Source organism: Calidris pugnax, unplaced genomic scaffold (genome assembly GCF_001431845.1).
Source record: "Calidris pugnax isolate Ruff unplaced genomic scaffold, ASM143184v1 scaffold39, whole genome shotgun sequence".
NCBI classification, from domain to species: domain Eukaryota; kingdom Metazoa; phylum Chordata; class Aves; order Charadriiformes; family Scolopacidae; genus Calidris; species Calidris pugnax.
The window spans coordinates 9,848,741-9,875,983 of record NW_015090828.1 but is presented as its reverse complement, the minus strand read 5'-3'; the positions used below and the strand labels follow the sequence as shown (position 1 = coordinate 9,875,983).

Genomic DNA, 27,243 nt, shown 5'->3' with positions numbered 1-27,243 from the left:
GGGAGGCCCCCGCGGAGCAAAGGGGCTGGCAGCCCTCCAAGTGCCGGGGGGGAGGAGGAGGTTTTCCGGGCCCCGCGACAGGAGGGGGAGGCGGCGTGGGACACGTCTGGGCCTTACGTGAGAAGGCCCGCACGCCGCCGCGCTGCACAAACCGCAGGGTGAATTTCCACGGGGTGCGGGGGACTGGCCTTTTTTTTGGGCAGCGTGTGGCTCTGGATCACAAAAAAGCTGACTCTGATACAAGAATTAATTTATAAGCAGCAAGCAACAGAGAACACCTCTGCATATTTTTTTCCCTTCGTTTTAGCTAACGCAAATCGCCGGTGATACAACTGAGACGGGGATGGATTCAAATTAATCTGTTTCCATCCAGATGTAGTGAGTAAAAATAAAATGATCTCGTCAATAAGCTGTTGCAAATGGCAGAATTTAGGCATCTGGAGCAGTAAGTCGTTAGGATTGCCTAAATACAGTGCTGAGCTTATCCCCCTGCTGGCCAGGGAAACCCAGGAGTTAAGGCTCTAATCAATGGAAAATTAACATGTTGAAATGGTTACGCCGGAAAAATGGAAATCCAGTTCCCCTCAAGAGCAGAACTGAAGTACAAATGAAAATTGAGATGATTAAAATGGATGGGTTTAAAGAAGGGCCTTCTGCTGGTGGAGTTAAACCAGGGTTAAAATCTGATTTAAATCAATCCACTTCTGAGCGTAAAGCGAGTGTGGTTTGGTTCCTCTCAGAGGGTTGGTTTTTTTTAAAATTGAAAGTTGACCATCGCCAACAGCCAAGCTGCCTCTGAGCCTCGTTAAACCTCCCGCTGCCTACCCAGCAGCCCATCGTTCCTTTCATCAGACCCCCCCACACCGAGCTTCGAGGAGATAAATTGTTTCAAAGACAAGAATTATTTTATTATCACAGAGTGATCTAATCAATAGCCAAGAGGAAGAAGAGTTTCAAAGATAGAGCTTCTGTGTTGGAGAGCACCATCCCACCAGCGCTCGCTGTGCAGAGGCAAGAGAAACAGCAAGGGAGAGACCCGTGTTGGCAACACACCCGTGTGCCTCTGGAGAAGGAAGTGTCACCACTCATCCCTTCTCATCCTCTTCATCCCCCAAAACAACGGCCAGGGCTGAAGAGTGATTTTGGCAGGGTGTCATTCCCTCTGCTCAACACAGGCCTGGCTTGAGCAGCAAAGACACAACTCCTCAGCTCGTGGATCACCCAGACCTTCAGCCACGTGCCGGGGAAAGGCCAGGCCGAGCCACTGGGTTGTTTTCCCCACCACCGCCCCGCTGTAAGTCTTCCCTCCTCCGTAAACAATAAGGTGATTCTCCGAGTTGTGTAAAACTGATCCTACCTTCTAAGTTACAGAACCCGAGCCCTGCCAGACTGTAACGCTGCAGAGGACTTAAAGAATCCTGTCATTTCCACTCACTGGCAGCTTTACGGGGGGGATCCTCGCTCTCAACTTAAAAAAATAGCCCAGTGCTGCCGATGCAGCTGTCAGCATCCTGATAAATGGGGGTGTGTTTTGAAGCCAGGCCAGAGAATGTTTTTCTTCTGCTCCCTGACAGCAGCGATCCAGACACGCTCAGCCCGAGGAGGGAGTGAAGCCCAGGAGCTGCTCTATTGGCTTGTACCTCCACTCATCTGCCTCCAGCTCTTCCACCAGACCAGCTAGTTTTTCCATCCGTGCCACTTGTTGATCTGCGAGAAGTTCAAAGGTAACCGTGGTTTGCAACGACAGCGCAATTAAAGCTCTCAATTAGATGCAAATTCCCGGCTGTCAATGGGGAAACAGAGTAGGATCAAACCCCACCGAGCCTATCTGAACACAAACCCACCCTACGTGACACCCTGTGTGAAAACAGTGAGACCTCAGCAGGTCACAGAAGAAAGCAGGGACAGGCTTTTCTGCCTCGTCCAGCACCAAATATCTTTATTTACCCATCCCTGCCCGTGCCCTGTAAATTCAAGTCCTGACAGGGAAACCCGAGGCCCATTAGCGTACGGGGGTGAAGACAGGATGAAGCTCATTTCTTTAGCATAAATATTTATAGCGTAAAAGAAGAGAGGAGTTCAGAGGGAGCTCGCTCGGCCCGCGGCAGAGCTGGGTGCAGCACAAGGAACTCGCTAGTTTTAATGAACTTTGAGCAGGACCAGGGTGACTGTAGCAGAAAGGCCCTGCCATCAGAGCGTGCTAACGAGGCGAAGGTCCCCGCGCAGAGATCCCTGAGACAACTTGTTCCTCTCAGTTTTATTTAAAATGGGTTGTGCGTTGGGCACGCAGGCTCCAGTTTCCATTTAATGAGCTGCAGCAGTAGGGAGATGAGAACAGCCCTCCTGCTCTTGGCTCTGCTGGAAGTTTAACAGCGCGGCGGCCTCTTGGAAAAACGGCCCAGTGTGAGCTGACTTGCTATAGCAAGAGGTGTAACATAAAATGCACAATTTGTGCTGACTGCAGCAGCGGGTGCTTTCCAGAGGGACTCTTCTCACTCCACCTGCCACAACCAAGGTGTGGGCAAACAAACAAGCCCAAAAAAACGATGACCTTCACCTTTTTTTGAAGCCTTTCCCCTTTCTTACAGGGGAGGAGAGTGGTGCTCTGCAAACCAGTTTGAAAGGCTGGCGCTTATGTGGGTGCTGGTCTGCACAGCAACCCCTGGTAGCTACAGCTGCAACGGCGCCGGAGCCACGGAAGCAACAGCTCTGGAGTTCAGCTTTGCTTTTCAGTTCAGAAACACAGGATCACGGCCTCGCAAGCTGCTGCACGGCCCCCAGACCTCCTCCTGGCAACCCTCCCTGGTGAATGGAGTACAGGAAACCTGAGACAACACGTGGAAGTACCCCTCATAGCCGACAAGAGGTGGGGACCAGAAAGGATGTGACCCTTGAGCTGAGCTCTGCCCAACGTCTTGAGAACGTTGCGCAGTCAAGCCCATCGTTCAGTTACAGGCACCTGGGTGCAGGCAAAGGCCCCGGGAGGGAAGGAGAAGTTCAGACAAGACGTTAGGGCTCTTTCCTGGGGAGGCAGGGAGTGGAGTGAGCCCCGTCACGCCACCCCACGCCAGCCACCTGCGCGTCTGCCTCCCGAGCACCTTTGGAAACCTGGCGTGACCCTGCCGGGTGTCACTACAGCTCAACAGAGAAACAAAGGTGGAATCAAGTGTCTCTTTGCCCAAGGCCAAAGAGACAGTCAGCGCTGGGCCAAGATCAGAGCAGCATGGGCGTTTCCTGCCCATAACCTCCTCTTCTGGCCTCACCTCTCGCGAAGGCAGCGCGGCGCACGGCCATGGAAAAACAAGCTGTGAAGGGCACAGCCTGTTCCCACCCAGGCTGTGTGGGTTCCCGCCGCTTTGCATAGGGCTTGCAAGAGGACTCAAATGATGGTCTGACTTAGCCTTCATTTGCCAACTTAAAAGGCTATTCTGCTTTTTTGTGGTTGGCACCCGAGAACGTGTCAGCCTTTTTCTCCGCGCTCCCCTGCCATCTTCCCCAATCGACACGCAGTTAACACAGATGTCGCTTCGGTGCTTACCGTGTTTCACTTGCTTTAATGTAGATGCAACCTGATAGCTGAAGACAGACTCACAGAGGAATCTTTCGGAGCCATCTGTAAGCAGAAAAAGGGAGGTGGTTTTAATCTGAGAGTTTGAAGACTGAGCAAACCTTAACCGAGCGCCGCCGACCTTCTATTTTTACGTTTGAGGTGTGGGTTTCCCCATTTGCCTACTCTGACACTTTCCCCTGCGCCGAGGACGCAACGCTCTGGTTTCCATCCTGCACAGCCCCACACTCAAATCCTGTGCGGGGCTTTGGCTGGCTCTCCGTGCCGCCGGGGAACGGCTGCGCTACCTGGGAGGTGTCCCAGCTGATATCCTCTTACGTCCCCTCTCTCGAGCAATTTTAGTCCATTTTAAATAGGAGGTAAGCTAAGGAGAAGCCAGCTAATATTACAGCAGTCTCTGCTTCCCTCAGGGCTCAAAGACTTGGGTCCTTATAATGCTTTACGATTTCCCACAGGCTTAGACCATAACCCCGCATAAAGGATTTCAAATAATGTGTATCTTGCCATCTAAATCAGTAATTGATCACACAACTGTCTCAGAAGTAAAGCAATCTGGAATACATGGCTAATTGTATGCCAAGGACTGACAGAGTTTATACTACTTCCTTCTAAAAAATCCCCAAAGTTTATTTAAAAGCAAACAAGACAGTTAAGGTAACAATAAAAATCCGTCAGTTAGTGGGGATTTTTGAAAGGGAAACTGGTCTGGAGCTACCCAACTAGCACCTGCCTGCTGAAAGAATGGGTGTTATCACCTTTTATCTCAGACATTAAAAACTAACTTAAAGCTTAGTTGTTGCTTCCACCCAGAGCAGACGGGCCGCTGGGTTACTGGTAAAGAGGTCAGCCCAAAGCAAAATCAAGTAAAAGCTTCATGCCATAAAAATGAGGAAGAGAAGCAATTTCAAAGGCTAAGGGTAGAAACAGACCCCGGGCCCTGGAAAATCTAATCTGAAGCTGAACCCCAGGAGTTTTGCGATGCTCAGAGCATCCTCCTGCTGCTGAAACGCTGTGTTGGTGCTGCCCCGTGCTATTCCCAAACGTATCCTTCCCTCTCCCTCTGACTCCTCAGCCCAGCCGTCCTGCCGAGCACTCTCGGGAGGAAGAGCTGTCTGTCTATTTGGTAACACAAAGTGCTTCATTATTTTAATTTGTTTTGAGGGCTTCTTAAGTTCTATGAGCAAGCCTTTAGTCATAATTACTTCAATAGACCTGCGTATGGGCTCTAATGTGTAATAAAACCAGTCCTTAAAGGAGGTAGCGCTCAGTTCCCAGCTGCCCTGCGCTGCCGTGTTTGTCTCTGCCGGAGTGCAGTCACCTCTGAGCTGCAGGGCCACCCCAGTGAACTTCAGGCTCACGCAGGCAAACGTGCTGTGTGGAGACACAGGAAGTTCAAGGGGAACAGACAGACAGACAGACAGACCGAGCGACCCTGTCATCCGGAGGACCTGCCCTTCCTCCCTCACCCAGAGGAGGGGCAGGTGACGTGCCTGGGTCCTCCTTCAGGCAAACCCGATGGAGCGGGCAGCGCGGCTCGGGGACAAAAAGGCAAGACACCGCACTGGATCAGAGCCCCAACCCTCTCCAGGCAGCCCTGGAGAAATGCCCCAACAAGAGTGAGCCCAAAAGGAGAGCGTGATCAGCCTCAAAAGATTAAAAGAGAGGCCTAGTGCCGATTTATCCTCTCGCAGACCTCTGCAGCGAGGTTTTCACTTGGGTTGAGGGGGCAAAAATAAGCCTTGCGTTTCCTGGCCAGCAGGGATACAAGCTGCTTCCTGTACTAGCCCAGTCAAAATCCAACCTCCGAATGCATTTTGCCAAGAAAAATACTCCTGCCTCAGCTATCTTTACAGTAATTCCTGCCCGACATCAAAGGATTAGCTAACAATGAGCAATTAACACAGTCATGTTCCTTTTCAGGTAGATGGCTTCCTCGTCTGAAGTGTTGTCATGGAGATAAAAACCAGGTGACTGCCAGAAAAATCACTTCCTCACGAACAACTGGTGGGAGAGCCGGGGCTGCTCGGGACCTACCCAAGCCCTGCTGCTTCCTTCCTCCCTCCAGCTTTTGCCAGCTAAAATCCGAAAAGGCAGCGAGGTGCCAAGGTCAGCAACCCCAGGAGGAGCAGGGAAGGAGAAGAGCAGGAGCAAATCACCTTCCAGCATCTCCCCGGCTCCTTTGGGATAAGTGAAGAGGGCTTTTCGGGGCGGCGCCAGGTCGGAAACGCTGAACCCCGATCCTGTTACGGAGCTGCCGCTGACTCCCCCGGCCGAAGAGGAGGAGGAAGAGGCTGCCATTTCACCCCGTCCCAGCCTGAAAGAACCAAAAAAAAAGAAAGAAAAGAGCAAAGCAGAGTTAGGAAGGGCGTCTCGGGAGTTTCCCAGGGCGCGACGCCAGCGACCGCACACGTATCTGCCGGCGGATGAAGGCGGCGAGGTCCAGGAAGAGCCAGGAACCACAGCTTTGGGCTGCCGCTCCCACTCCCTGCCTCGGCAGCCTCAAAGAGCCCGTGGTTTGGAGGCTGCCCTGCCTGCGTGGGAGAGGGGGTGCAGGGAGCTGTGGCACCCAGCAACGGAGGGTAACCCGCATTCTGACCCCTCGGACAAAAAGGGGGCCTGGGAATCCAACGGCACCACCGGAGCACGCGTAAAAATAACCTGGCACGGCTCGCTGGCCTGAGTTCACCAGCCTTCAGCTGCCTGGCACTCTGCCCACTCCCCAGGGCCAGAAAAACTCTTTCCCCATCCCCCCCGCCCCCCCCCGCTCTTCTTTTTGCCTCGTTTCCAGGAGCACAAACATGGAAAATAAAAAAAAAAAAAGAAAAGTCCTGCTGCCTCATAAAACCTGGAAGCCTGCAGGACTGCCAGTTCCAGCACCACATCCTGCACGAAGCCAGGCTGTGCCTCGTCTGCAGCAGCTCTGCTCTGCTTCGCTCCAGATGTGCTTTTGCTTTTAAAACACCACATCTGACCTAAACCGGCAGCAGCCGAGCTCCCATCTGCCCCTACAGCACAAGCCCGGCCGCCTCTCGCATATCCCTTTTCTCAGCCTTTTTTTTTAAGAGGTACTGGCTGTACATTTTGTCACGACGGAGCACTTCAATATGTCACACAGTAAAAAAAGCTGTCACTTGGCACTTGTAAGTGACAGCACTTGCTACTCCTTCAAAACCACTTATAAGCATTTCCCGATTGTCCTACTCATTTAATGCATTTCATAGGCTACTCCTTCAAAACCACTTATAAGCATTTTCCGATTGCCCTACTCATTTAATACATTTCATAGAATGGTTCAGGCCAGAAGGGTCCTCCAAAGGCCATCTAGTCCGACCCCCCCGCAGTCAGCAGGGACACCCCCAACTAGACCAGGTTGCCCAGGGCCTCGTCGAGCCTCCCCTTGAATATCTCCAGGGATGGGGCCTTAACCACCTCCCTGGGCAACCTGTTCCAGTGCTCCACCACCCTCACAGGAAAGAACTTTCTCCTCATCTCCAACCTAAATCTGCTCTTCTCCAGCTTAAAGCCATTGCCCCTCGTCCTGTCACTGCAGGCCTTTGTAAACAGGCTCTCCCCAGCCTTCCTGTAGGCCCCTCAGGTACTGTAAGGGGCTATAAGGTCTCCCTGGAGCCTCCTCTTCTCCAGGCTGAACAACCCCAGCTCCCTCAGCCTGCCCTCGCAGCAGAGGTGCTCCATCCCTCTGATCATCCTCGTGGCCCTTTTATCCTACCTATTTAATACACTTCTGCCAACTCTTTAGGCTATGCAGACGGTGCCTTTGGAGAGCAGGCAAAGATTTAGTAGAGAAAATGGGTTTTTGAAGGGCTGTCACAACTACCAATTGTGTGTTCATTCACAGCCACGCTCAAGGTTGTTTCATTTGCTGTGCGGGTTACAGAACCCAGCAGCAGGCTGCGAAGGAAAACGCCCTGACAAAAAACCAAACTTTTAAAATGGCTACGATACACCCAGCAACACCTTCTCCGACAAACCTGAGCAGGCCCAGCTCCCCCGGCTGGCGAGGGGAAGGCGGGTGATGCTTGGAAGAAGCCGACGGGGGCTGGCAGACCGCTGGCAGCCTCCTAAATCTTTATTTAGAGAGACCTCCCCGGCAGGGTCTTTTATTTTTAAATAAAATCCACCATCACCTCAGGCACCGACGATGGGAGGGGAGGAGTCAGCACTGCGCATGCGCGGAGCCTGCCCCCCCCCCCCTTCCCCCCGGGCGGGGCGGCGCACGCGCACTGCCGCCCGCCTCAGGGCCCCTCCCCGGCTTCCGTAGCCAGCCGCTCCCGGTGAGTGAGGCCTCTCTTCCCCTCCCTCCTTCCCTCCCCCCGCCGCCGCCAGCCTACATCCCACCCCCTCTCCACACACCACCACCACCGCTCCCGTTCATCCCGCCGCCCGCCTCCTCCCGGGCCGGCCAACCCTTCCCGGGCCGCCGCCGCTCCCTCCTTCCCTCCGTGCCTCACCCGGACGCCTCAGCGCAGGCAACGCGCGGGGTGGCGCTCGCGGTGCATGCTGGGGCGGGCGGGGGCGCGCGGCCCCTCCCTACTTCCGGGAGGAGGAGGGATGGGGGGGGCGGTAACCCTTAGCAACGGTCGGGGCGGCCCGTTACCCGCCGGGCCTGTGGCCCCGCTGCCTTTAGCGGCCGTTTATTCGTTCCTTCTCGCCTCGCGCCGGTCCCGGGTGTGGGCTCGGAGGGGCCTGAGTCACCCCGGGAGGGAGGCGGGTGAGGGGAGAAGCGTTAAACTGCCGAGCGTGGCGTCGCTCCGTGCAATAAACCCAGTTCTGAGGAAATTCATCTTCAGAGGGCACCGCTTCGGGGGTTTTTGTCCCCCGCCTCGTTGGGTTGCGCTGTAGCAGGAAGGTAAACTTTCTGGCAGAGGTGATCTTTTTGAGCTTCAGTGTCCAATTGGCGGCCAGTGACGAGTGGTGCTCCTCAGGGATCCATACTGGGACCAGTGGTGTTCAACATCTTTGATGGAGACAGGGACAGTGGGATTGAGTGCCCCCTCAGCAGGTTTGCCGAGGACACCAAGCTGTGTGGTGCAGTGGACACGCTGGAGGGAAGGGATGCCATCCAGAGAGACCTGGACAGGCTGGACAGGCAGGCTTGTGCAAACTGCATGAAGTTCAACCAGGTCAAGTGCAGGGTCCTGCACCTGGGACATGGCAACCCCAGGCACAAACACAGGTTGGGCAGAGAGTGGCTGGAGAGCAGCCCTGAGGAGAAGGACTTGGGGGTGCTTGTGGATGAGAAGCTCAACGTGAGCTGGCAATGTGCACTGGCAGCCCAGAAAGCCAGCCACATCCTGGGCTGCATCAGGAGAAGTCAGCAGATCAAGGGAGGCGATTCTACCCCTCTGTTCTGCTTGTGAGACCCCACCTGGAGCTCTGTGTCCAGCTCTGGAGTCCTCAGCACAGGAAGGACATGGACCTGTTGGAATGGGTCCTGTAGAGGGCCATGAAGATGATCAGAGGGATGGAGCACCTCTGCTGTGAGGACAGGCTGAGAGAGCTGGGGTTGTTCAGTCTGGAGAAGGCTCTGGGGAGACTTTATGGCCCCTTCCAATATCTGAAGGGGCTACAGGAGAGCTGGGGAGGGACTCTTTGTCAGGAAGTGTAGTGACAGGACAAGGGGTAACGGTTTTAAATTGGTAGAGGGGAGATTTAGATTAGATATTAGGAAGAAATTCTTTGCTGTGAGGGTGGTGAGAGCCTGGCCCAGGTTGCCCAGAGAAGCTGTGGCTGCCCCATCCCTGGAGGGGTTCAAGGCCAGGCTGGATGGGGCTTGGAGCAACCTGGGCTGGTGGGAGGTGTCCCTGCCCAGGGCAGGGGGTTGGAACTGGATGATCTCTTAAGGTCCCTTCCAACTCTAACCATTCTATGATTTTTGGCGATGTCTTTTGAGAAGCATCAAGGCAAACCGAGATACCCAATGTTAACAACGTCAGCAAAGGTAGAAATTCAAGCACTGAAGATGTGAAGTCTCTGGCGCAGCCTGTGGAGCGACCCCTGTGGTTTGAGGGTTGGGGGGTAGCTTGGGGAGTGACTTGTGCCTGAACAAACTTATAAATCTCTTACCTCTTCTCCTCCTCTCATTGGAGAGAGAGGTGGGGGAGAGCATCTATCGCTCTTCGGTGGCCAGCCTGGCCCAAACCACGGCACAGATGCCTGCCAGTTCTTCCTCTCACCCTGTTGCTTTGACACCATAAAATGCTCTCCACCATAAAAAGTGCTTTCCACTGAGTTTCTAGTATCATTTGGAATAATTCAGGGTAGGAATTCCACGTGTACACCTCAAACTTGCTGCTCTGAGGTAGAGAGCAGGAGGTGTAACAGCTTACACCGGGTGGTCCCGACCCCTTGGAGCCCTTTCTTTCCCTTCTCCAGCTGCCTCCTGAGATCCAGGGAAGTGGGTTTGCTTTGGAACAGCTCCTCAGGCTTTTGGGACACTGGTGGAGGATGGCAGGTATTGTGAGAGAGCCCAGTGGTGTAAGGGATTGCTTGAGAGAGGCTGGGATCTCTTTGGGCTGCAGTTAGGGAAGATCTGGAGGTGAAACTGTTCAGAACGCTGAGCGGTGCTAAGACAGCTCGTTGACTGAGTTTTAGCTAAAACTTGTGAGTTTCAGGGAGGGTGGTGATCAGTTGCTGACCTCCTTGCAGGGGGCAATAGGTTTGATGCTTTTTTACATATCTTACATTGCTTAGATTTCCCAGCTTTACCTGAGCGTGGCTTACGAGCTGACAAAGAATAAGTTCTTATAAAATTATCCTTTGAATGAGTGACGTAAGGTTTGAGAAGGCATTGTTTTTTCTGGAATCTCTTGTATGTACATATAGGAGGAGTTATTGCTCTTCTGGAGGTGCAGACCTCCCTCTCTGCTGCTGAGCCCCCTCAGAGCTCCCCTTATGCCTCTTACAAATTGTCCTCGAGGAAACCTCGGAATTTACTTTTTCTTGGCATAAATTAGCAACACTGTCTTTGTTTTTGCAATAGGAGGAGGAGGAGTGGGATGGACGTTCTGCGGCCCACCCTGATAAGGATTGGGGGGCGAGTATACAGGAAGAACCTCATTCAAGAGCAGGCCTACCAGCATGAGGAGGAGGAGGAGGATTTCTGTGCAGGTAAAGAGTGCCGTGCGAGGGGTGATGGTGGTGCTGTCGGGATGTCCTACAGATGAAAGCATCGACGCTGGGGACCTTGGGGAGCTCTTGGTGTTCTCTCTGGTCTCTTTACTTGCTTGAGGACCTGCCTGTGTGGTGGAGTGAGGTGTTCAAGAGGGAGAAAAAGACTTTGTGTCACTCCTTGGTGATCCTGCTGGTCAAAGAGGGGACCTAATCCTGGTTACCGAGTGTGGGTTTGGGTGTCTGTGCTGCTGACTGTCAATTATATTTGCTGGCTGTGAAAGATCTCCAGTAAAGAGGGAAAAAAATAAGCTCCAGGTTCCTGAAGTGCCTTTCATTTTGGTAGCGTGGTTATTTGGAGATACTGCAGGAGTGGAAGCTGCTGGCTAAATATCCTCTGTCCTTGCAGTGTTTGATCCCTTGAAGAACTGGCCTCTTATAATGTGGCTTTTGGAAGGTGTTAACCTATTTTGGGGGGCAAAATTCTTCCTCTTCTGATGTATTTTACTTTGTCTTTCTGGCTGTATGTTTGTTTTAGTTCTGCGTGAGTTGTGGACATGGGAAAGCTCAGCTGGTATTTCCCAGATGGAAACAGTTGTGGGTGTTGTGTCTTGTTTCTCCCTCCATCCCGCCTTTCAGTGGATTGAACAAAACTTTAATAACTGGTTTGCCATGCAAATTTGTCCCAGAGAGGAGACAAAAACCATGGCCTCTTTCTGGAAGTCATCTTTGGTCCTAACAGGCACGACTGAATGGCTCACAGATGAAAGGTGCATCTATTCCTCCGTGCTGAGTGTGTCAGAATTTCTGTTTTCCAAAACACTCTCCCTGAACCCTTGAACCAAAACCATCCTGGCTTTTTATTTGTATTCTTCTGCAACACTAAATACCTGCTCAGGTCCCTGAATGGACTGGTGGCTTCCACCCTGCCAGGAGAGAAAATCTGGGCTGTAACTACTGCTTTCCTGCATCTCCCAGCCTGGTGGATTTAGAAGCAGTCATTATATTTTCCCAAGTTAGTAGTATGGTGAAAAAAAAGCAGTTAGCCACAATGGAGAGGAATCTGTTTCTTCCTTTATTTAATCTTGGGAGAAGGTGACTGTGAGACCATTGTCCTACATAAAGCGCTGCTAAACTTTATGGAAGTTGTAGAAGGTCTATTTGTTTTGTGTTTTTTTTTTTTATAGTAGCCCCTGGTGACTGCACAGATGAACCCTGTGATGCCTTTGTGGTGGAAGAGACTGAGAAGGGCTTCCAGTGCAGAGTGGAGGTTCCCAGCCCATTATACAAGTGAGCTTATGTATTTCTGGTTTATTTGAGTTGCTGCTTGGAAGCAGTTGAGGGCAGAATATTTTAATTTTTTTTTTTTTTTTGAGGTCAGGATAAGTGCTGGATCTCCAAAATGCGTTCCGTTTTGTGGATATGGATTTTAGCATTTGGGAAGGGAAAACTGGCAATGCCTTTTTAGTGCAGTTGTGCCACGCTTGACTCCTAAGCCTTCCCTCTGACAAAGACAGCAGGTGGTGCTTTCTTGCTGGCAGGAGAGTTTTTTGAGCATTTTTCCCTTGAACATAAAAGCGTCAGAGAGGGTGGAAGAAGGGGAGGAAGAACTGGGGCGAGCAGCCTGGCAGGGGGAGTTTGTGAAAGCTTTGAGAGAAAGCACACACGAGTGGAATTGACTATTGGCTCGAATCTGGTGTTTACTGGGGAAGCCTGGAGTGTTCAAAGCTTTATCTAGTTATTTTTGACAGTTTTATTGGTTGAATAGTTTTAGTGAGATGTAGAGAAGGAAAGCTGTTCTGTTGTGTTTGGATGCTGGCAAATGACTACGCTGAGCATGGCAAAAAGCAGAAAAAGTGCCTTTAGTTCTTTGTCAGCTGGGGTAGTGGGGAAAAAAAGGGTAACCCAGCTGATGAATAAGCAGCAGAGCTGTTATGACTTATTTTAACTTAAGCCAGTTGTGAGCCACGGCTCAACATCATTGCCTGGCCCTAGGTGGGTCACGTGTGGAGTCCTGGAAGCAGAGAGAAGGAGAATAACACTGTGTAAGTGACTCTCTTGCACTTTTACACCTCCAGGTACATCATTGGGAAGAAAGGAGAAACCAAGAAGAAGCTAGAAACGGAGACTCGAACCTCCATCAGCATTCCCAAGCCTGGAGTGGAAGGAGAAATTGGTGAGCTTTTAATGTGCACAAAATGGACATTCTCTCCTCAGCTCTTGCACAGACACGATGTGAGAGGGAAGGGGGCACAGGAGGTGTTTTTCCTTTAATTCCTGCTTCTGACATGGCACTGACTCCCTTTGCAAAATCACTTCACTTTTCTCCTGAGTCTATTTTCCCTGCCAATTTCACTGAAAGGAAGGGACCATAGAGTATAAATCCTTATAAAATAGTATAAGGGTTTTTTTGGGGGAAAAAAAATCCATGTTAAGTCTATGCATAGTCTCACTGAAGTCACTTCTAGCCCTTAAATGACTGGCTTGAAGGACTTTGAGCCTGAATGTGCTGGCGTGATTTTTTGGTTTTGTTGTTTGTTTGTGTTTTGTTTTTTTAATGTAATACTCTTTCCATTAACGAGGAGCAGTAACGTACATCCAGGAAAAAAAAAAAAAATAATGCTGCATTATATATTTATGCATGAAATAAACTTCAGCACCTGCTTTAATCTGAGAAGTGTTTTGATGACGCTGCTGCTGCTTTTCTGGTGTTGTCACTTGATCCTGAGAGTGAAAGCAGGCTTTCTTGGACCGTATGTTCCTTCTCATCACTTCCAGGGACTTAAAAAAGAAAAGGGGGCGTTGCTCATGAGGGCTGGCCCCTGCAGGTTTCTGCTGAGTGGATATTTGTGGGGCCCCTTACGAGCGCTCCGACGATAATTAGGACAGTGTACGGTTACGTTCCTGACGGAGCTGTGAGGAGCAAGTGACAAGGGGGGGACCCAGCTGTGGTGCTGCACAGGAACGTGGCTGTACTTCTCAAGAAGTGGGTCTTGACTTCTTTCTGAGAACCCTGAAGGACTATTAGGAAGGTTGAGAGATGTTGAAAACATGTAATAATAGGAAGCCAAGAAAATTTTACTCCTTGCAGTTCTTTCCTTTCAAGCTCGAGTGTTCTCTGGTGCCTTGAAGTGCGTGCACAAACGATATAGGCCATCTTGATCTGTGATGGGTTTTTCTTTTTCATGTTGCCTTTATGAAAACTTGAAATAACGCTCTAGAAATCTGACAGGCTGCTGAAATGATAGACTCTTAGTTATTGTTTTTAGGCACTCAGAGGGCCTAAAACTCTGGCTTTCTTGAGAGCAGAAGGATGCTTTTGATGGCGTCACTCTCTCTTTACAGAGGAAAGCACGGCCGTGTCAGGCATTTTAAGTCAAGTGAGGAGTCTGGTGAGATTTCTCTGTGCATGGTTGGGGGTTTTAATTCCTATTGCTTCTTCAGTGAGCCCAGGGCTAAAAGCAGAGAGGTGCTGTTGTGCAGGTTTTCCTAATTCCTTCCTGGCGTCTCCTGGATGAAAAATTCTTCCCTTCACAATACCCTCCAATATTGATGTTTTAAAGCACACCGATAAATGTCATGTAAAATCACGATCCCTTCAATTACTCTTTATTTTGGGTGGGTGTTGGGTAGTCTCACTGTAGCTTCACAGAAACCAGACAGGTATTGCTTTGTTTCCTTGTAGTGATTACGGGGCAGCATCGCAGCGGTGTCATCTCTGCCCGCACGCGGATCGATGTTCTCCTGGACAGCTTCCGGAAGAAGCAGCCCTTCACACACTTCCTCTCCTTTGCTCTCAACCAGCCCACCATCCAGGAGAAGTTCCTGCAGTTCAAGGAGGAAGTGTTGGAGAAATGCTCCAAGGTAAGGATCCACGTTGAGAGTTAAAATCAAGTGGAAACCCTTCGGCAGGGTGCCATTTCATTTATTGAGATAGCTTTTTGGCATTGACCTTGAAGGCATTATTCTAGTCTGTTTCCTAGGAATGTATTTTTAACAGGCCTTTTACTTAAGTTGGTGAATTTGTGGATGCAGTCCTGAGTAACATGCTCTAGCTCTAGGCAATCCTGCTTCAGCAGGGGAGTTGGACTAGATGATCTCTATGGTCCCTTCCAACTCTAAAATTCAGTGAAATTCAGTGAATCTGTTGAGTGCTGTTGTGAAATCCCCTGGAAAGACGAACGGCTTACTTACTAAATTGTTAGTAAAATATTTTGTTCTCCTTAGAGATTTTCCTGGGTGGGAGGATATCTAACATTCAAAAGAGGGTGGATTTTTTTTATTTTAATAGGAAAGCCACTAAATAATGTAGTGGACCTTTCTACATTTTATATGATTTCTTCATAACTGTGAAACCAGGTAGGAATTCACAAGTTTGCTGCGGCTTCTGTTTCACTTTTCTTGTGGTTGCTGACAGTGAAGGAAGATGGGTGTCATTAGTGGAGCTGAGGGAGAAATGACTTGGTAGCACATGCCATCCTGCAAATCTAATCACTTCCCTTCTTCCCTGCGAGACGCTGTGCTGACAGTCCCACCTACTTGCCTTCAGATCTTGCATTGAGAGCAGCAGGAAATAGTTAGGCATAGGGAAATGAGGAACAGAATGAAGTGAAAGCTGTGTATTCCCTGCTTTCTTTTAGCATGCTGCTGGTTTGACAGAAGGGGTACGTCGATGCACAGGGCCAGGCTGAGGAGAGGGAACAGTATTATTCAATTGCCATGTCCTCTGAGTCTCCTGGCAGGACATCTCTAGGCAAGAGAGAAGAGTTCTTCCTTGTGGCTGCTGCAGGTTAGATTCCATACACGCAGCAGGATTTTGTGGGCTGATATTTTTACCTTCATGTCCGTCAGTGCCTTTCAGAGGGGAAAATATAATCTTGCTGATAGCACAGCTTAAAATGTTTAGTTTCCCATGTCTTCATGCTGTGGGTGTGAATTACCTGATATCTGCAGAGATACAAGTGTGTACCCGAGTTTTTGTGGTCACTTGCACGTCAGTTGTCTCACCCCCAAGAGCAGAATTGAGCTGGCTTTGCAGTCTTGTCTTACCTGGCAGTTCTGATTTAAATCCCTCTTCTCTGCCCAGCTGCCTCTTTCCATGACATCTTAGGAGCTTTCTATCACTCAGGTTTCCACTTGATGTTAAATACAACTGAAAATGGCCAACAGATGCAGGGATTAGCAACCAGTGCGACGCAATGAGCGCCCTTTTCTTGGGCTAGGGTGATATCACTGACTCAATGGCCTATCCCCATTAGCCAGCAGCAGCTTACCCTTATTAAAGCTTACCTTTATTAAAGGAAAGCCATGAAGACAGGGGGTTGGAAACATTAGCCTGAGAAAGTGTTGGCTGAACAGAGAATGCTGGTGTCAGTGGTGGCCTGGCTCCCTCTGTTGGTTTCTAGATCCAGTCCTTGTGTGGGGACACACCAGAGTCACAGGGAGAGAAGCGGCTCTTGGAGGGACTGGTGACTTCAGCACAGGGCTCTTCTAGTGCCTGTTTGTGCCTTTGGCCCTGGACTGACACTGCTGCTTCGTGTTCCTCTTGCCCTTTATCCTCTTTTACCTGTGGCTGTTACAGTCCGTTTGCTTGATCTCCCTTGGGATCTGGCCCTGCTCTGCTTGAAGCTTTGGCACCCAGGACTCTGCTTATCTCATCCTCCTCATCCCTCCAGCTGTCTGCCAGCAGGTCCTGGGGATCATTCTTGTCCCTCCCCACGGACAGCAAACCCAGACCTGCCTGCTGTGCAGGGCAGTAACCCCAGTGTCATCCCATACATCTTGCTGGGTGTTGGCTTCCAGGCTGCCTTGGTGTCAGGCCAAGCCTTTCGGTGTCACATCTCTTAAGATGTGGTCTCTTTTATTCATCTTTGCAACCAATCCTGTCATGCATGCTGTGATCCTGTGTTTTATTCCTGCAGCACGCTGGCCTCACACAGAACTAGTTCTTCTCCTTGCAGGGCACTCATTTTTCCTGCCTGCTGGTTTGGTTGCGTCTCTGCAACCCTCCTTTGGCCCAGCCTTGGCTGGTGATCTTACTGGCTCTCCAGGCACCTCTGTCATGTTGTTTGTCTCTTGCTCACTCCTAAGTATCAGTATGCATCACTGGGTAGGCAAGGAGATCTGCCATCCCCTTGGAAAAATGTTCAGAAATTTATCTTAGCACTCTCCCCAGTATTGTCAGTCACATTCAGAAGGAACTGCCCAGGAACATCAGAGAATCAGAGAATCATCATGGTTGGAAAGGACCTCTGAGATCACTGAGTCCATACACACACACACAAAAAACCCCTACAATCTTGGCCACTAGAGCATGTCCTGAAGTGCCACGTCTACACGTTTCTTAAATCCCTCCAGGGATGGTGACTCCACCACCTCCCTGGGCAGGCTGTTCCAGTGCCTGACCATCCTCTCAGGAAAGTCATTCTTCCTGGTATCTCATCTAAACCTTCCCTGCCCCAGCTTCAGACCATTTCCTCTGCTCCTGTCATTATTCCCTTGGGAGATCCCCACCTTTCTTCACCCTCCTTTCAGGTAGTTGTAGAGGGCAATGAGGTCTCCCCTCAGCCTCCTCTTCTCCAAACCAAACATGCCCAGTTCCCTCAGCCTCTCCTCATATGACTTGTTCTCCAGACCCCTCACCAGCTTGGTGGCTCTTCTCTGGACATGCTCCAGCAGCTCAAGGTGAGGCCTCACCAGTGCCCAGGACAGGGGGACCATGACCTCCTGAGTCCTCCTCCCCACACTGTTCCTGACACAGGCCAGGATGCTGGTGGCCTTCTTGGCCACCTGGGCACACTGCTGGCTCCTGTTCAGCCCACAGTTGACCAACACCCTCAGGTCCTTTTCCTCAGGGCAGCTCCAGCCACTCTGCCCCCAGCCTGGAGCGCTGCAGGGGGTTGGTGGGACTGAAATGCAGGACCCGGCACTTGGCCTTCTTGAACCTCATCCCATTGGCCTTGGCCCATCCATCCAACCTGTCCAGGTTCCTCTGTAGAGCCTTCCTACCCTCAAGCAGATCAACACTCCCACCTAGTTTGGTGTCTGCAAACCTTCACGTGTCCATGTCCATCTTCAAATGTGCTAGAAACCCAAGCTTGGTCAGAGGAGTGCTGAGACCACTGTTGACCAGGCTAGTCATGTTCATTTTTCCTCTTCTTGAGACCTTCTCTCTCTCCCACAGTTTCTGTTCTGTGTCTGGACAGCACTGAGTCCTGTAAGGCTCTGCTTGGTCAGGGATCCTGCAAGAGTAGACGTGCACATGGGAAGACATTTCAGCCTAACAGCTACTTCTGGCCTTCAGAAACCCCAAACTTGAACTGGGCAGACCCAGCACCCAGGTGTGAATCCTCCTAACACCAGTAATAGCAATATCAGACATAGCATGCCTTTTCCTGCTGCTGAATCATCAAGGTGCTTTGGGGAATCTCCAAAAACTGTGGCACCTGATGCTGCCCTACAGGAAGACACATCTATACGGGTGGAGGCAGAAGGGCTGCAATCCCACACTGCACGGGCACAAAATGTCCTGGCCTGGAAGCTACAGGTTGTCCTCTGCCTCTTTGAAATGTTCCTGGAACTGCTTACATAGCTCTAGAGTTTCCATTTTTAGTTTGAAGTGTGAAATTTGGTCGGTGGCAAGTTTTGGGGGGTTTTTTATGTGTATAGCCTAGGAATATATGGTGCTTTATTTTTCTGCCTTTCCTTCTCCTGGTATTAGTTAAAGGATTTCTAGATATATTGCTGCCTGTTAGTTCAAGGAGTGTCTTGCAGCCCCGTATGTCTCTCAATCACTCCACAAGCCGGTAATGCCACTCTAATACCACTTTATCTCACAGCAGGGTCTGCTAGAAAGCATATCAGTAATGAAAAACAGTAATTCAAAACTGTGCCTCGCAGAGCAATAAGAGAGATTATAGACTTGTCCAAAGCAATGGGATTTTTCAGGATACTTGGAGAAATCTGAATAGGTTTCGGTGCTTCTCTTCCCGGTGCAGTTTGCTGGTGCGAAACGTTAGACTTGTCCAAAGCAATGGGATTTTTCAGGATACTTGGAGAAATCTGAATAGGTTTCGGTGGCAGAAGCGGCGCGCTTCTCTTCCCGGCGCAGTTTGCTGGTGCGAAACATCGGAGAATTAGGTAAACTCCACTCTTTGAATGAAGCTTGGTAATAACGATAAGGAAGGGACCAGGTGTACGTGTGTGAGGATTTCTTCTGGCCATTGAGCATTTGTGAGGGACTCTATTTCTCTCTGAAGCAGTTTCCATGACAACCATTCACTTATATTTTATAGCGTAGGGTTATGTTGATGGGTATATGCTTTCTAACTTCTTTTTATTATATTTTTTTTTTTAAAGACTTTTTATAAGATGAACCTTGTGTTGGAATATACAACGCTTCAGGTGACATTCATGCTATTGTACGGGCAGGGCTGCCAGGTGATGAAGCAGGGCTGAGGGGAGGTCTTTTTTGAGGCTAATTTAATAAGAATACGGGGATGTGGCTGACCTGGACAGGCTGGTTGTGGTGCAGTGGGAGGTCCTGATGACTGGATGACCTTGGAAGTCTCCTTGCACAGTTGTGTAGGTGTCAGAGCGAGGAGGACTGCAACGTCTGCCTGAGCATGCAGGTGGAAAAGGGAAGAGACTTTGCAGTCATATTGCCGTGAAAAATCACAGTTGAGTCTCTCAGAGCTGTGGAAACACAGTATTTGCAGTCTTAACAGGCTGCAGATGTAGCAGGGAGAAGAAATATGATTGCTGTAATATATATGCAACCTGTAAATATCAAACATTGCTAATGAGGTATTATATATCTCGGAGTGGAAGGGACAGAAGATGGGAGGGGTTTTTCAGCCTGCAGCTCTTCAGTCAGAATTTCTGAGGAAATTCTGCTCTTCTGGCTCATTCCTTTGTTTGTGGATCAGAGTGGGAGAGGGCATATAGCTGGCATGCAGTATCCTGCTGTTAAGAAAAAAATAGCATAAAGCTGTCTGCAAATATTGGAAGCTCTTAAGGCAGTAGAGAGGATGCAGCCAGGGAGGAAGAGCTGAGGAGTTTGATCCTTTGCTTTGTCATGTATAAGGCCTGAAGTGTGGTGTGGTCTGTGGTTTGAAGGAACAACGTGCTTGGGCTTTGCAAAGAGAGGTGAAGGCTCTGGATAAAACCTTTTCTGTGTTCCTTCTAAAGGAGGAGAGCAAAGGTAAGAAGTCTAAGTAGCAGGTGGGAGGAAAAAAAATTAATTCTTCAGGTTAAATGAGTGGAAATGAGTTATTGTTTTTTTGACCATGGCGGGGCAGTGTCAGGGGGAGGCATAAGCTAAAATGGACATTCATCACATGCAGAGGGTGAGTAAAGGGGCTATTCTTCTTGCTTCTCAGTACATCCTTAGAGAACCCACGTTTGAACAGTAAATTTTTTGAGAGATGAGATAGAGAACCCACGTTTGAACAGTAAATTTTTCGAGAGATGAGTCTGTTTTATTCATTAGTATCTGCCAGCAAGTTCCTGCAAATACACTGCTTCCAGATTCCCCTGTAGAACATGGGGATTCCCTGCGGCGACACCTCGCCTCCTCTCATCTGCTCTTCTCCTTTCATTGGGGCTGGAAGCCACTGCTTGCCACAAGCCACTGGGTCTTGTGCTGTGGGGAATGTCCACCTTCCACTGCACAGGAGAGGGAACTGATGAAAGAGGAGCTTTTCACTCAGAGGCACTCAGAGAGCATGGCTTAGATCCCGGTGGATCCTTCTGCCTGTCTCTGATGCTGAATCTCACTCCTGCTTTTAGGGTTTTAGCTTACCTTGAGATGGTTCCTTAGGCATTCAAAAGATGTCCATAAAGCCCCAAAACCACAAGGTTGATGGGATCATGTCCCTTGGGCTCATTCTCCTTGGGAGTGGATGTGATTTCTCCTTAGCAGTAATTATGGAGGTGTATTCCTGTTGCTGTTGTCTGGCCCTGCTGGTCAGGTTGCAGAGGGCTGATACCACTGGACAGGAGAGCTTGCTGTGAGGTGACACAGTGGTTGCTGACAGCATATTGTAATCTGGGATTGGAATAAGCTTTAATAAGGTTCAAGCTTTATTGCTTCTTGGTGAGCAGCATCCAGCCATGAAGGGCTTCTAAGACACCCACAAAAACATTGCCTCTTCCAGGGAGAGCTACATCTGAGGTAGCCTCTATTTTATGCGTGGGAGAAGTGGGATCTGCTGGCCTGTGAAAGAGTAGGGGTGTCAGCAGGGATTTTAGGAGCTGTCTGAAATCCTAGGGAGTAAACTGGGAAGATTATCTAGGTCTTGTCCTGCTTGCTCTGCACTGTTCTTCCCTGCTAATCCCCCAGCAGTGGTGGCAAGGTCTTGTCCTGCTTGCTCTGCACTGTTCTCCCCTGCTAATCTCCCCAGCAGTGGTGGTGGCGTGGCTTGTGGAGGTGACACGCCATCACTTTGTCAGCTCTCGGCCCACACTCAGGTGTTGGAAAGCTCAGGGGAGAACGCTGCTTTTAGGGCAGGTTGATGTTTACAGTACAAATGGTACTGGGGCAGAGAAGGAGGGTAGGGCTTTTGCTTTCTGACCTGCAAACGACTTTCTCGTTAGTGCACAGCTCCGTGTGCGCGGTGCGAGTGCCATTGGTTGTCCACGGCAAGGATAAACTCAACTTTCCTCCAGTTCCACTTAACTGAGCTACTGTTTTATGACGGGCCAAATATCCTCTGGCTGCAGATACCATTAGAGAAAAAAAGGCTGATGGAGAGAAATCATGCCCTGTCATGCATGTTATTAAAGGAAGCTAGAAGGCTTTGACTGCAGAGAGGAGAAGGTGGGGAGAAGGGAGGTAGAGCCATCCCTCCTGTCCTCTCTGCTCCTGATGTGCCTTGAAGTGGTTGGGCTGTGCTTGTTTCAGGCTGCTGCACGGTGCTGAGGTTTGCTCTCTTCTTCTTCTTGTGCTCTTCTTCTTCTTCTCTTGTGCTGAGGTCTCTCTCTCCTGGGCATTGCCACACTTTGCCAGCCTCTGGCTGCTGGAGCAAGCCCTCGACCTCGCTGTTGCAGGCTGGCTCGTCTCCAGGCCAGCCCATAAGCCCTGCTGTAAAGAAGGATATGGATATTGTCCTTTAGACATGAAAAATACCGAGTGAGATGTGGGGCATTAAACTCTGACGGGCTGAGATACTGCAGTGTTTAAACATCTGAAAGGTTTTATTTCAAACTCCGAAGCGCAGCGAGAAACTTCAAAGCTGTCATGCTCAGGGGATGGACTTGTTTCAGACAGAAAGGCTTCAGTGGCCTGAAGCAAGTTGGCTTCTTCTGGAGTTAGCAGTGGAGGTTATTTAATGGGAAATGGCTACTAAGTGGAAATAATTGTTTTAATAGGGGTGTGTTAACCATCCTCGAGGTGTTTTTATAAATATTCTCTAACAAAAGAGCGTGTTTCTTAAAGCTGAATGTAAGCACTGCTCCACCTGGGAACAGTTCTTCCCCAGCAACAACACGTAGCTCTTATAAAGGAAACTTAAACTTAATTCATCTCAGCAAACTATGGGGCACATGGGAACAAGAAAAATGTAATTATCAGAGCTGGTATTAGCTGTGCTTGTGTTGTGAAGCGCAACCTGTGTTTAGACAGGATTTAGAGACCATTTAGAGCTTGTTGCTACAGCTGGTTCCAGCTTTATTGCACAAAAAAAAATGTACTGAAGTTTTAAATCTGTGCTGACTTGTGTCGAGTTCGTTGCTGATGGCAGGTGCCGCTTTGACAGCTCTGGAAGGCTCTTCTCTTGAAACCCTGAGCGTGTCCTCAGTCTTGGGGCCTCAGAGTCTGTAGTAAGGAGCTTCCAGGCTGTGGGTCAGCAGCTGGGCTGAAAAGGCAGGGAGGGAGCCGGTGTGGGGTGGGGGGCTGCATCTCCCCTGCCAGGGCTGAGCTCACTCGCTCGCAAAGCCCATGAAATTTTGTTTCTTCTTTCAACTTCTAGTCACTGCGAACCTGATGAGTGATGCTGAGATAAAAGGTTTGGTGGCTTGGTATCTCTGTAGTATTTATCCCTCTGCTGGAGGAGTGTGTGTGTGTGGATGAGATAAGACACCTATATGGTGTGGACAGGCTGGAGAGGTGGGCCCAGGTGAACCTCATGAGGTTCAACAAGAGCAAATGCAAGGTTCTGCACCTGGGCCAGAACAATCCTCGCCACCAATACAAACTAGGGGGTGAGGGATTGGAAAGCAGCCCTGAGGAAAGGGACTTGGGGGTGCTGGTGGATGAGAAGCTGGACATGAGCAGGCAGTGGACACTTGCAGTCCAGAACACTGGAACAGGTTGCCCAGGGAGGTGGTTGAGGCCCCATCCCTGGAGATATTCAAGGTGAGGCTTGACGAGGCCCTGGGCAACCTGGTCTAGTTGGGGGTGTCCCTGCTGACTGTGGGGGGTCGGACTAGATGACCTTTGGAGGTCCCTTCCAGCCTGGACCATTCTATGATTCTATATGTGATGGATGGACTGATTTGTAGGATCACGGGGTCAGCAGCAGCCTGTTCCAGAACCCGGCAAAGCTTCACCTGACTCTTGGGACGCTGGTACTGCTCAACGAGCAAGAGATCCAGAAAGCGTGTGACCTCCTACAGCGCTGCAAAGAGGACTTTGTGAAGTAAGTGCTAAAACAGGGATGTCATCGCTGACAACTTGAACGGGGGGGGGAAACAGCAAGGTGTCTTTGACAAGGGACGGCGAAAAGAAAAGCAGCTAAATAGTCTTCCCTCAACTCTAGAAATTTAGAAAAAGGCCAAAACGTTTCAAATGGTCTGAAGTTTTAATGGTCTGAAGTTGCGGCAAGGGAGATTCAGATTAGATATTAGAAAGAATTACTTTACTGAGAGAGTGGTCAGGCACTGGAACAGCCTGCCCAGGGAGGTGGTGGAGTCACCATCCCTGGAGGGATTTAAGAAACGTATAGACATGGCTCTTCAGGGCATGCTCTAGTGCCCAAGGTTATTGGTTTATGGTGAGATATTGAGTGTGGGGTTTAGTTGGTGGGTGCGGTGTTTTTGGTGGGCGTTGGTGTGGTGTGTTTTTTTGGTTGGTGGGTTTTTGTTTTTTGTTGTTTTTTTTTGGTTTTGTTTTTTTTTTTTGTGGTTGGACTCGATGATCTCAGAGGTCCCTTCCAACCACTAAAATTCTGTGATTCTGTGAAATGGGAGCAGCAGAAAATCACCGAGCGGTCGCAAAGAGTTTAACAAAAGCATCTTGTAGCTCAGCCCAGACCCTCAGCACTCCCTGAAAACCTGCTCTACTCATCTCTTTTTCTCAATGTTGCCTCTCTGTTATTTTTTGCGTGAGCGGTTTGTGCTGCTGTCCCCTGCCTGCTGCAGAGGGAGGGACGAGCTCCAGTACCTTCACACACCTTGTCTGCAGTGGGCTCTGGCACGCTGCTTCCCTCCTGCCTCCCAGCAGATGCTGAGGTGTCCTTGACATGCATTTCTTGATGTGGGGAGCTGTGTGCAGGGAAGGCAGCACAAGCCATGTGAGTAATCAGTCTGAAACCTTCAGCGCTGCTCCAGGACCTGGGCTTTCTCCCTGCTTGTTAACACTGGAGACTGCAGATGTTAAGGCTTTAACTGTAAATGTGGTTGAATGACACTGTAATTAGCTTATCTCTCTTCAGCTTAGAAATTGGAGATGGCCTGAGGGATTGCTTCATTCATTTATTTCTGCAAGGCCTTTGCACATACAGTGGGGATCCTTGATTTTTTTAAAATGTATTTATTTGTTGCCTCGATGCATGAAGAATCAGCCACACTGTGCCAGCGAGTGTCTGTGGGGATTAATGCATGGCCAAAATTCCTACATCTGCCTTTAAAATCACAGCTCCAGTTTCAGAAAGGCAAGTGCCTTTCCAGGGGAAGGCTCTGCCCGCAATATTTGGGAAGTGCCACCTTCCTCGTAAGCGGATTGAACCAAGGCGGAGAAAATCTTTACTCTCCATTTCCTTTGGTGGAGGGGGAATCAACACTTGAATGTAACCTTTAGGTTATTTCCCCTGCCGCACCCAAATAAATATACTTTGAAAATTAATTTAGGCTCCCTTCCACCCACGAGCAATTGTTTACTTTTCTGAATGCGGGCAATGCCACGTGAAGGTAGATGTGCCCTTTTTGACCCTGTTTAGAGCACGTGGCCTTTAGCTCTCTCGGTGCGATGTGCACAAACACCACACTGGTGCTGCTTTCCTCCCAGTAACTGTACTGGAAAGGGGAAATCACACTGCCCTTATTCCCTCTGGGAAGCTTTGCCCAGAATCTCGCCAGTGGTCTCTTGGGCAAACCCAAGAGAAGTGAGCAAGGTTAGAGCAAAATCACACTCGCTTTGTTAACTCATGTTAACACCAGACACTCCCCGTTGCTTTCCACGAGATCTTGGTGTTAAATTAGACCTTATTGCTCTCTCCAACTCCCTGAAAGGAGGGTGTAGAGAGATGGGGGTCGGTCTCTTCTCCCAAGTCACAGGTGACAGGACGAGAGGAAATGGCCTCAAGTTACGCCAATTGCATCCTGGGCTGCATCAAAAGAAGCGTTGCCAGCAGGTCCAGAGAGGTGATTCTGCCACTTTACTCTGCTCTGGTGAGACCTCACCTGGAGTATTGTGTGCAGGTCTGGAGCCCTCAATATAAGAAGGACATGGACCTGATGGAGAGGGTCCAGGGGAGGCCACAAGGATGATCAGGGGGTTGGAGCCCCTCTGCTACGAGGACAGGCTGAGGGAGCTGGGGTTGTTCAGCCTGGAGAAGAGGAGGCTCCGGGGAGACCTAATAGCAGCCTTCCAGTACCTGAAGGGGGGCTACAGGAAGGCTGGGGAGAGCCTGTTTAGAAAGGCCTGCAGTGACAGGACGAGGGGCAATGGCTTCAAGCTGGAGGGGAGCAGATTTAGACTGGAGATGAGGAGAGGGTTCTTCACTGTGAGGGTGGTGGAGCACTGGAACAGGTTGCCCAGGGAGGTGGTTGAGGCCCCTTCCCTGGAGATATTCAAGGAGAGGCTCGACGAGGCCCTGGGCAACCTGGTCTAGTTGGGGGTGTCCCTGCTGACTGTGGGGGGGTCGGACTAGATGACCTTTGGAGGTCCCTTCTGGCCTGGGCAATTCTATGATTCTATGATTCTATGAGGTGGTTGAGGCACCATCCCTGGAGGTGTTCAAAAGACAGGTTGATGTAGTGCTGGGAGGTCTGGTTTAGTGATGGTGTTGCTTCTTGTTTGTTGTGCGGGTGTCTATTTTTGTCAAAGTTGGGTAGATGGTTGGACAAGATGATCTTTAAGGTCCCTTCCAACCTAGAAGATTCTGTGAATTCTGTGAAATGGGACGATGGCACTTACTCACAGGGAGCTTTGGCTGCGGCACCCTGCCTCCCTGTGCTGTTCTGATGGTTAAGGCAAGGAGGTGGCATGTTTGGAAGCAGATGAGCTCCACGGTGTGTTTGCAGGTGTGGGAGGGCTTATTATATCCTGCACACATTTTTCTGGTTTTGCCTTCCTGCAAGAGTAGCTGGAGATGATTTTCAAACAGCTCTTATTTACTTCCAGCGTTTGTAAGCGGATGTTGAAATGCACTTAAAGCTGTGTTCTGTATCAAGTACTTTTCCCAGTGAAAAATCAATGAGCTGGAGACTTTGTGTCACGATTGTTCTCTTCACAGGGAAGGTGGAAGCTTCTCTGGAATGAGAACTTGTACCATTTTACTCCTGAAACGTAGAGATCTCCGTGTTGAGATGGCCTGCAAACACAGACAAATTGACTTAATGTGTCTAAAACACTGAACATAGGAATTTAAATGTTTTTACAGTATTTCTTGAGATGAGACAATGGCAGCTGTAGCCTTTTGAGCTTTAGAAACCAGGGAGCCTCTTTTGTGTTTGTTTTTTTTCAGTGCAAGCAACCTGAAAGATATGGGAAAGTGGAGTTCAGTGCCCCATACGGTCTATGTAATATTTAAATCCCACTTAACCTCAAAGATGTGTTTAACTATAGCAAAAAATGTATTTTATGTCATTCCCTAAGTAAAACCAAATATTTAGTGTGTGCATGAGGAACACTGTGCATTGTATTTCAATAGCAGGTGTGATGTTTTCCTTTTTAACGTAAGGGATTTGTTGCTTTTTAGCCAAATTGCTGGAGGCAAGCCCCTGACCGTGGTGGTAGCAGGAGTGGAGTACATGAACGATGACCCTGCCATGATGGACGTCCTTTATGCCAAAGTCCACATGAAGGATGGCTCGGACAGGTGAGTTCCCCACACTCCCTTCTATCATTTGAAAGAAAAAAGATTCAGATTAGATCTCAGGAAGAAATTTTTTACTATGAGGGTGGTGAGACACTGGAACAGGTTGCCCAGGGAAGTTGTGGCTGCCCCATCCCTGGAGGGGTTCAAGGCCAGGCTGGATGTGGCCTTGAGCAACCTGGTCTGGTGGGAGGTGTCCCTGCCCGTGGCAGGGGGGTTGGAACTAGATGATCTTTGAGGTCCCTTCCAACCCAAACCATTCTATGATTCTATGATTTCTTCTCAATGTGC

General features: G+C 49.8%; 2 protein-coding genes across 3 annotated transcripts in view; one reads left to right on the top strand and one right to left on the bottom strand.

Moving 5' to 3' along the window:
• Positions 1-883: 883 nt before the first annotated feature.
• Positions 884-8,118, bottom strand: ANAPC16 (anaphase promoting complex subunit 16). Of its 2 annotated transcripts, none has more exons than XM_014940548.1 (4): positions 8,038-8,118; positions 5,725-5,882; positions 3,539-3,613; positions 884-1,707 (listed from the first exon to the last, which is right to left on the bottom strand). In XM_014940548.1, the coding sequence occupies exons 2-4, from the start codon at positions 5,864-5,866 to the stop codon at positions 1,592-1,594; spliced, it is 333 nt and encodes a 110-aa protein (XP_014796034.1). In that variant the 5' UTR covers positions 5,867-5,882; positions 8,038-8,118; the 3' UTR covers positions 884-1,591. The 2 variants fall into 2 exon arrangements, with proteins under 2 accessions (XP_014796034.1, XP_014796035.1); XM_014940549.1 differs by lacking the exon at positions 8,038-8,118 and adding an exon at positions 7,558-7,706.
• ASCC1 (activating signal cointegrator 1 complex subunit 1) overlaps positions 7,801-27,243 on the top strand; it is a 51,266-nt gene continuing 31,823 nt past the window's right edge. The window contains exons 1-7 of the mRNA XM_014940550.1: positions 7,801-7,860; positions 10,569-10,696; positions 11,884-11,986; positions 12,775-12,872; positions 14,382-14,560; positions 23,198-23,334; positions 26,836-26,955. Of these exons, the coding sequence (XP_014796036.1) occupies positions 10,585-10,696; positions 11,884-11,986; positions 12,775-12,872; positions 14,382-14,560; positions 23,198-23,334; positions 26,836-26,955 (749 nt within the window). The 5' untranslated portion in view covers positions 7,801-7,860; positions 10,569-10,584. The remainder of the gene's footprint in view (positions 7,861-10,568; positions 10,697-11,883; positions 11,987-12,774; positions 12,873-14,381; positions 14,561-23,197; positions 23,335-26,835; positions 26,956-27,243) is intronic.

Bases quoted from the DNA above. Each gene is read 5' to 3' on its own strand.
- ANAPC16 (XM_014940548.1), bottom strand. From the start codon at position 5,866: ATGGCAGCCTCTTCCTCCTCCTCTTCGGCCGGGGGAGTCAGCGGCAGC. The intron at 3,614-5,724 runs GTGATTTGCTCC...TTCTGCTTACAG, and splicing joins AGCCGGGGAGATGCTGGAAG to ATGGCTCCGAAAGATTCCTC. The intron at 1,708-3,538 runs GTAAGCACCGAA...AACTTCTCGCAG, and splicing joins ATTAAAGCAAGTGAAACACG to ATCAACAAGTGGCACGGATG.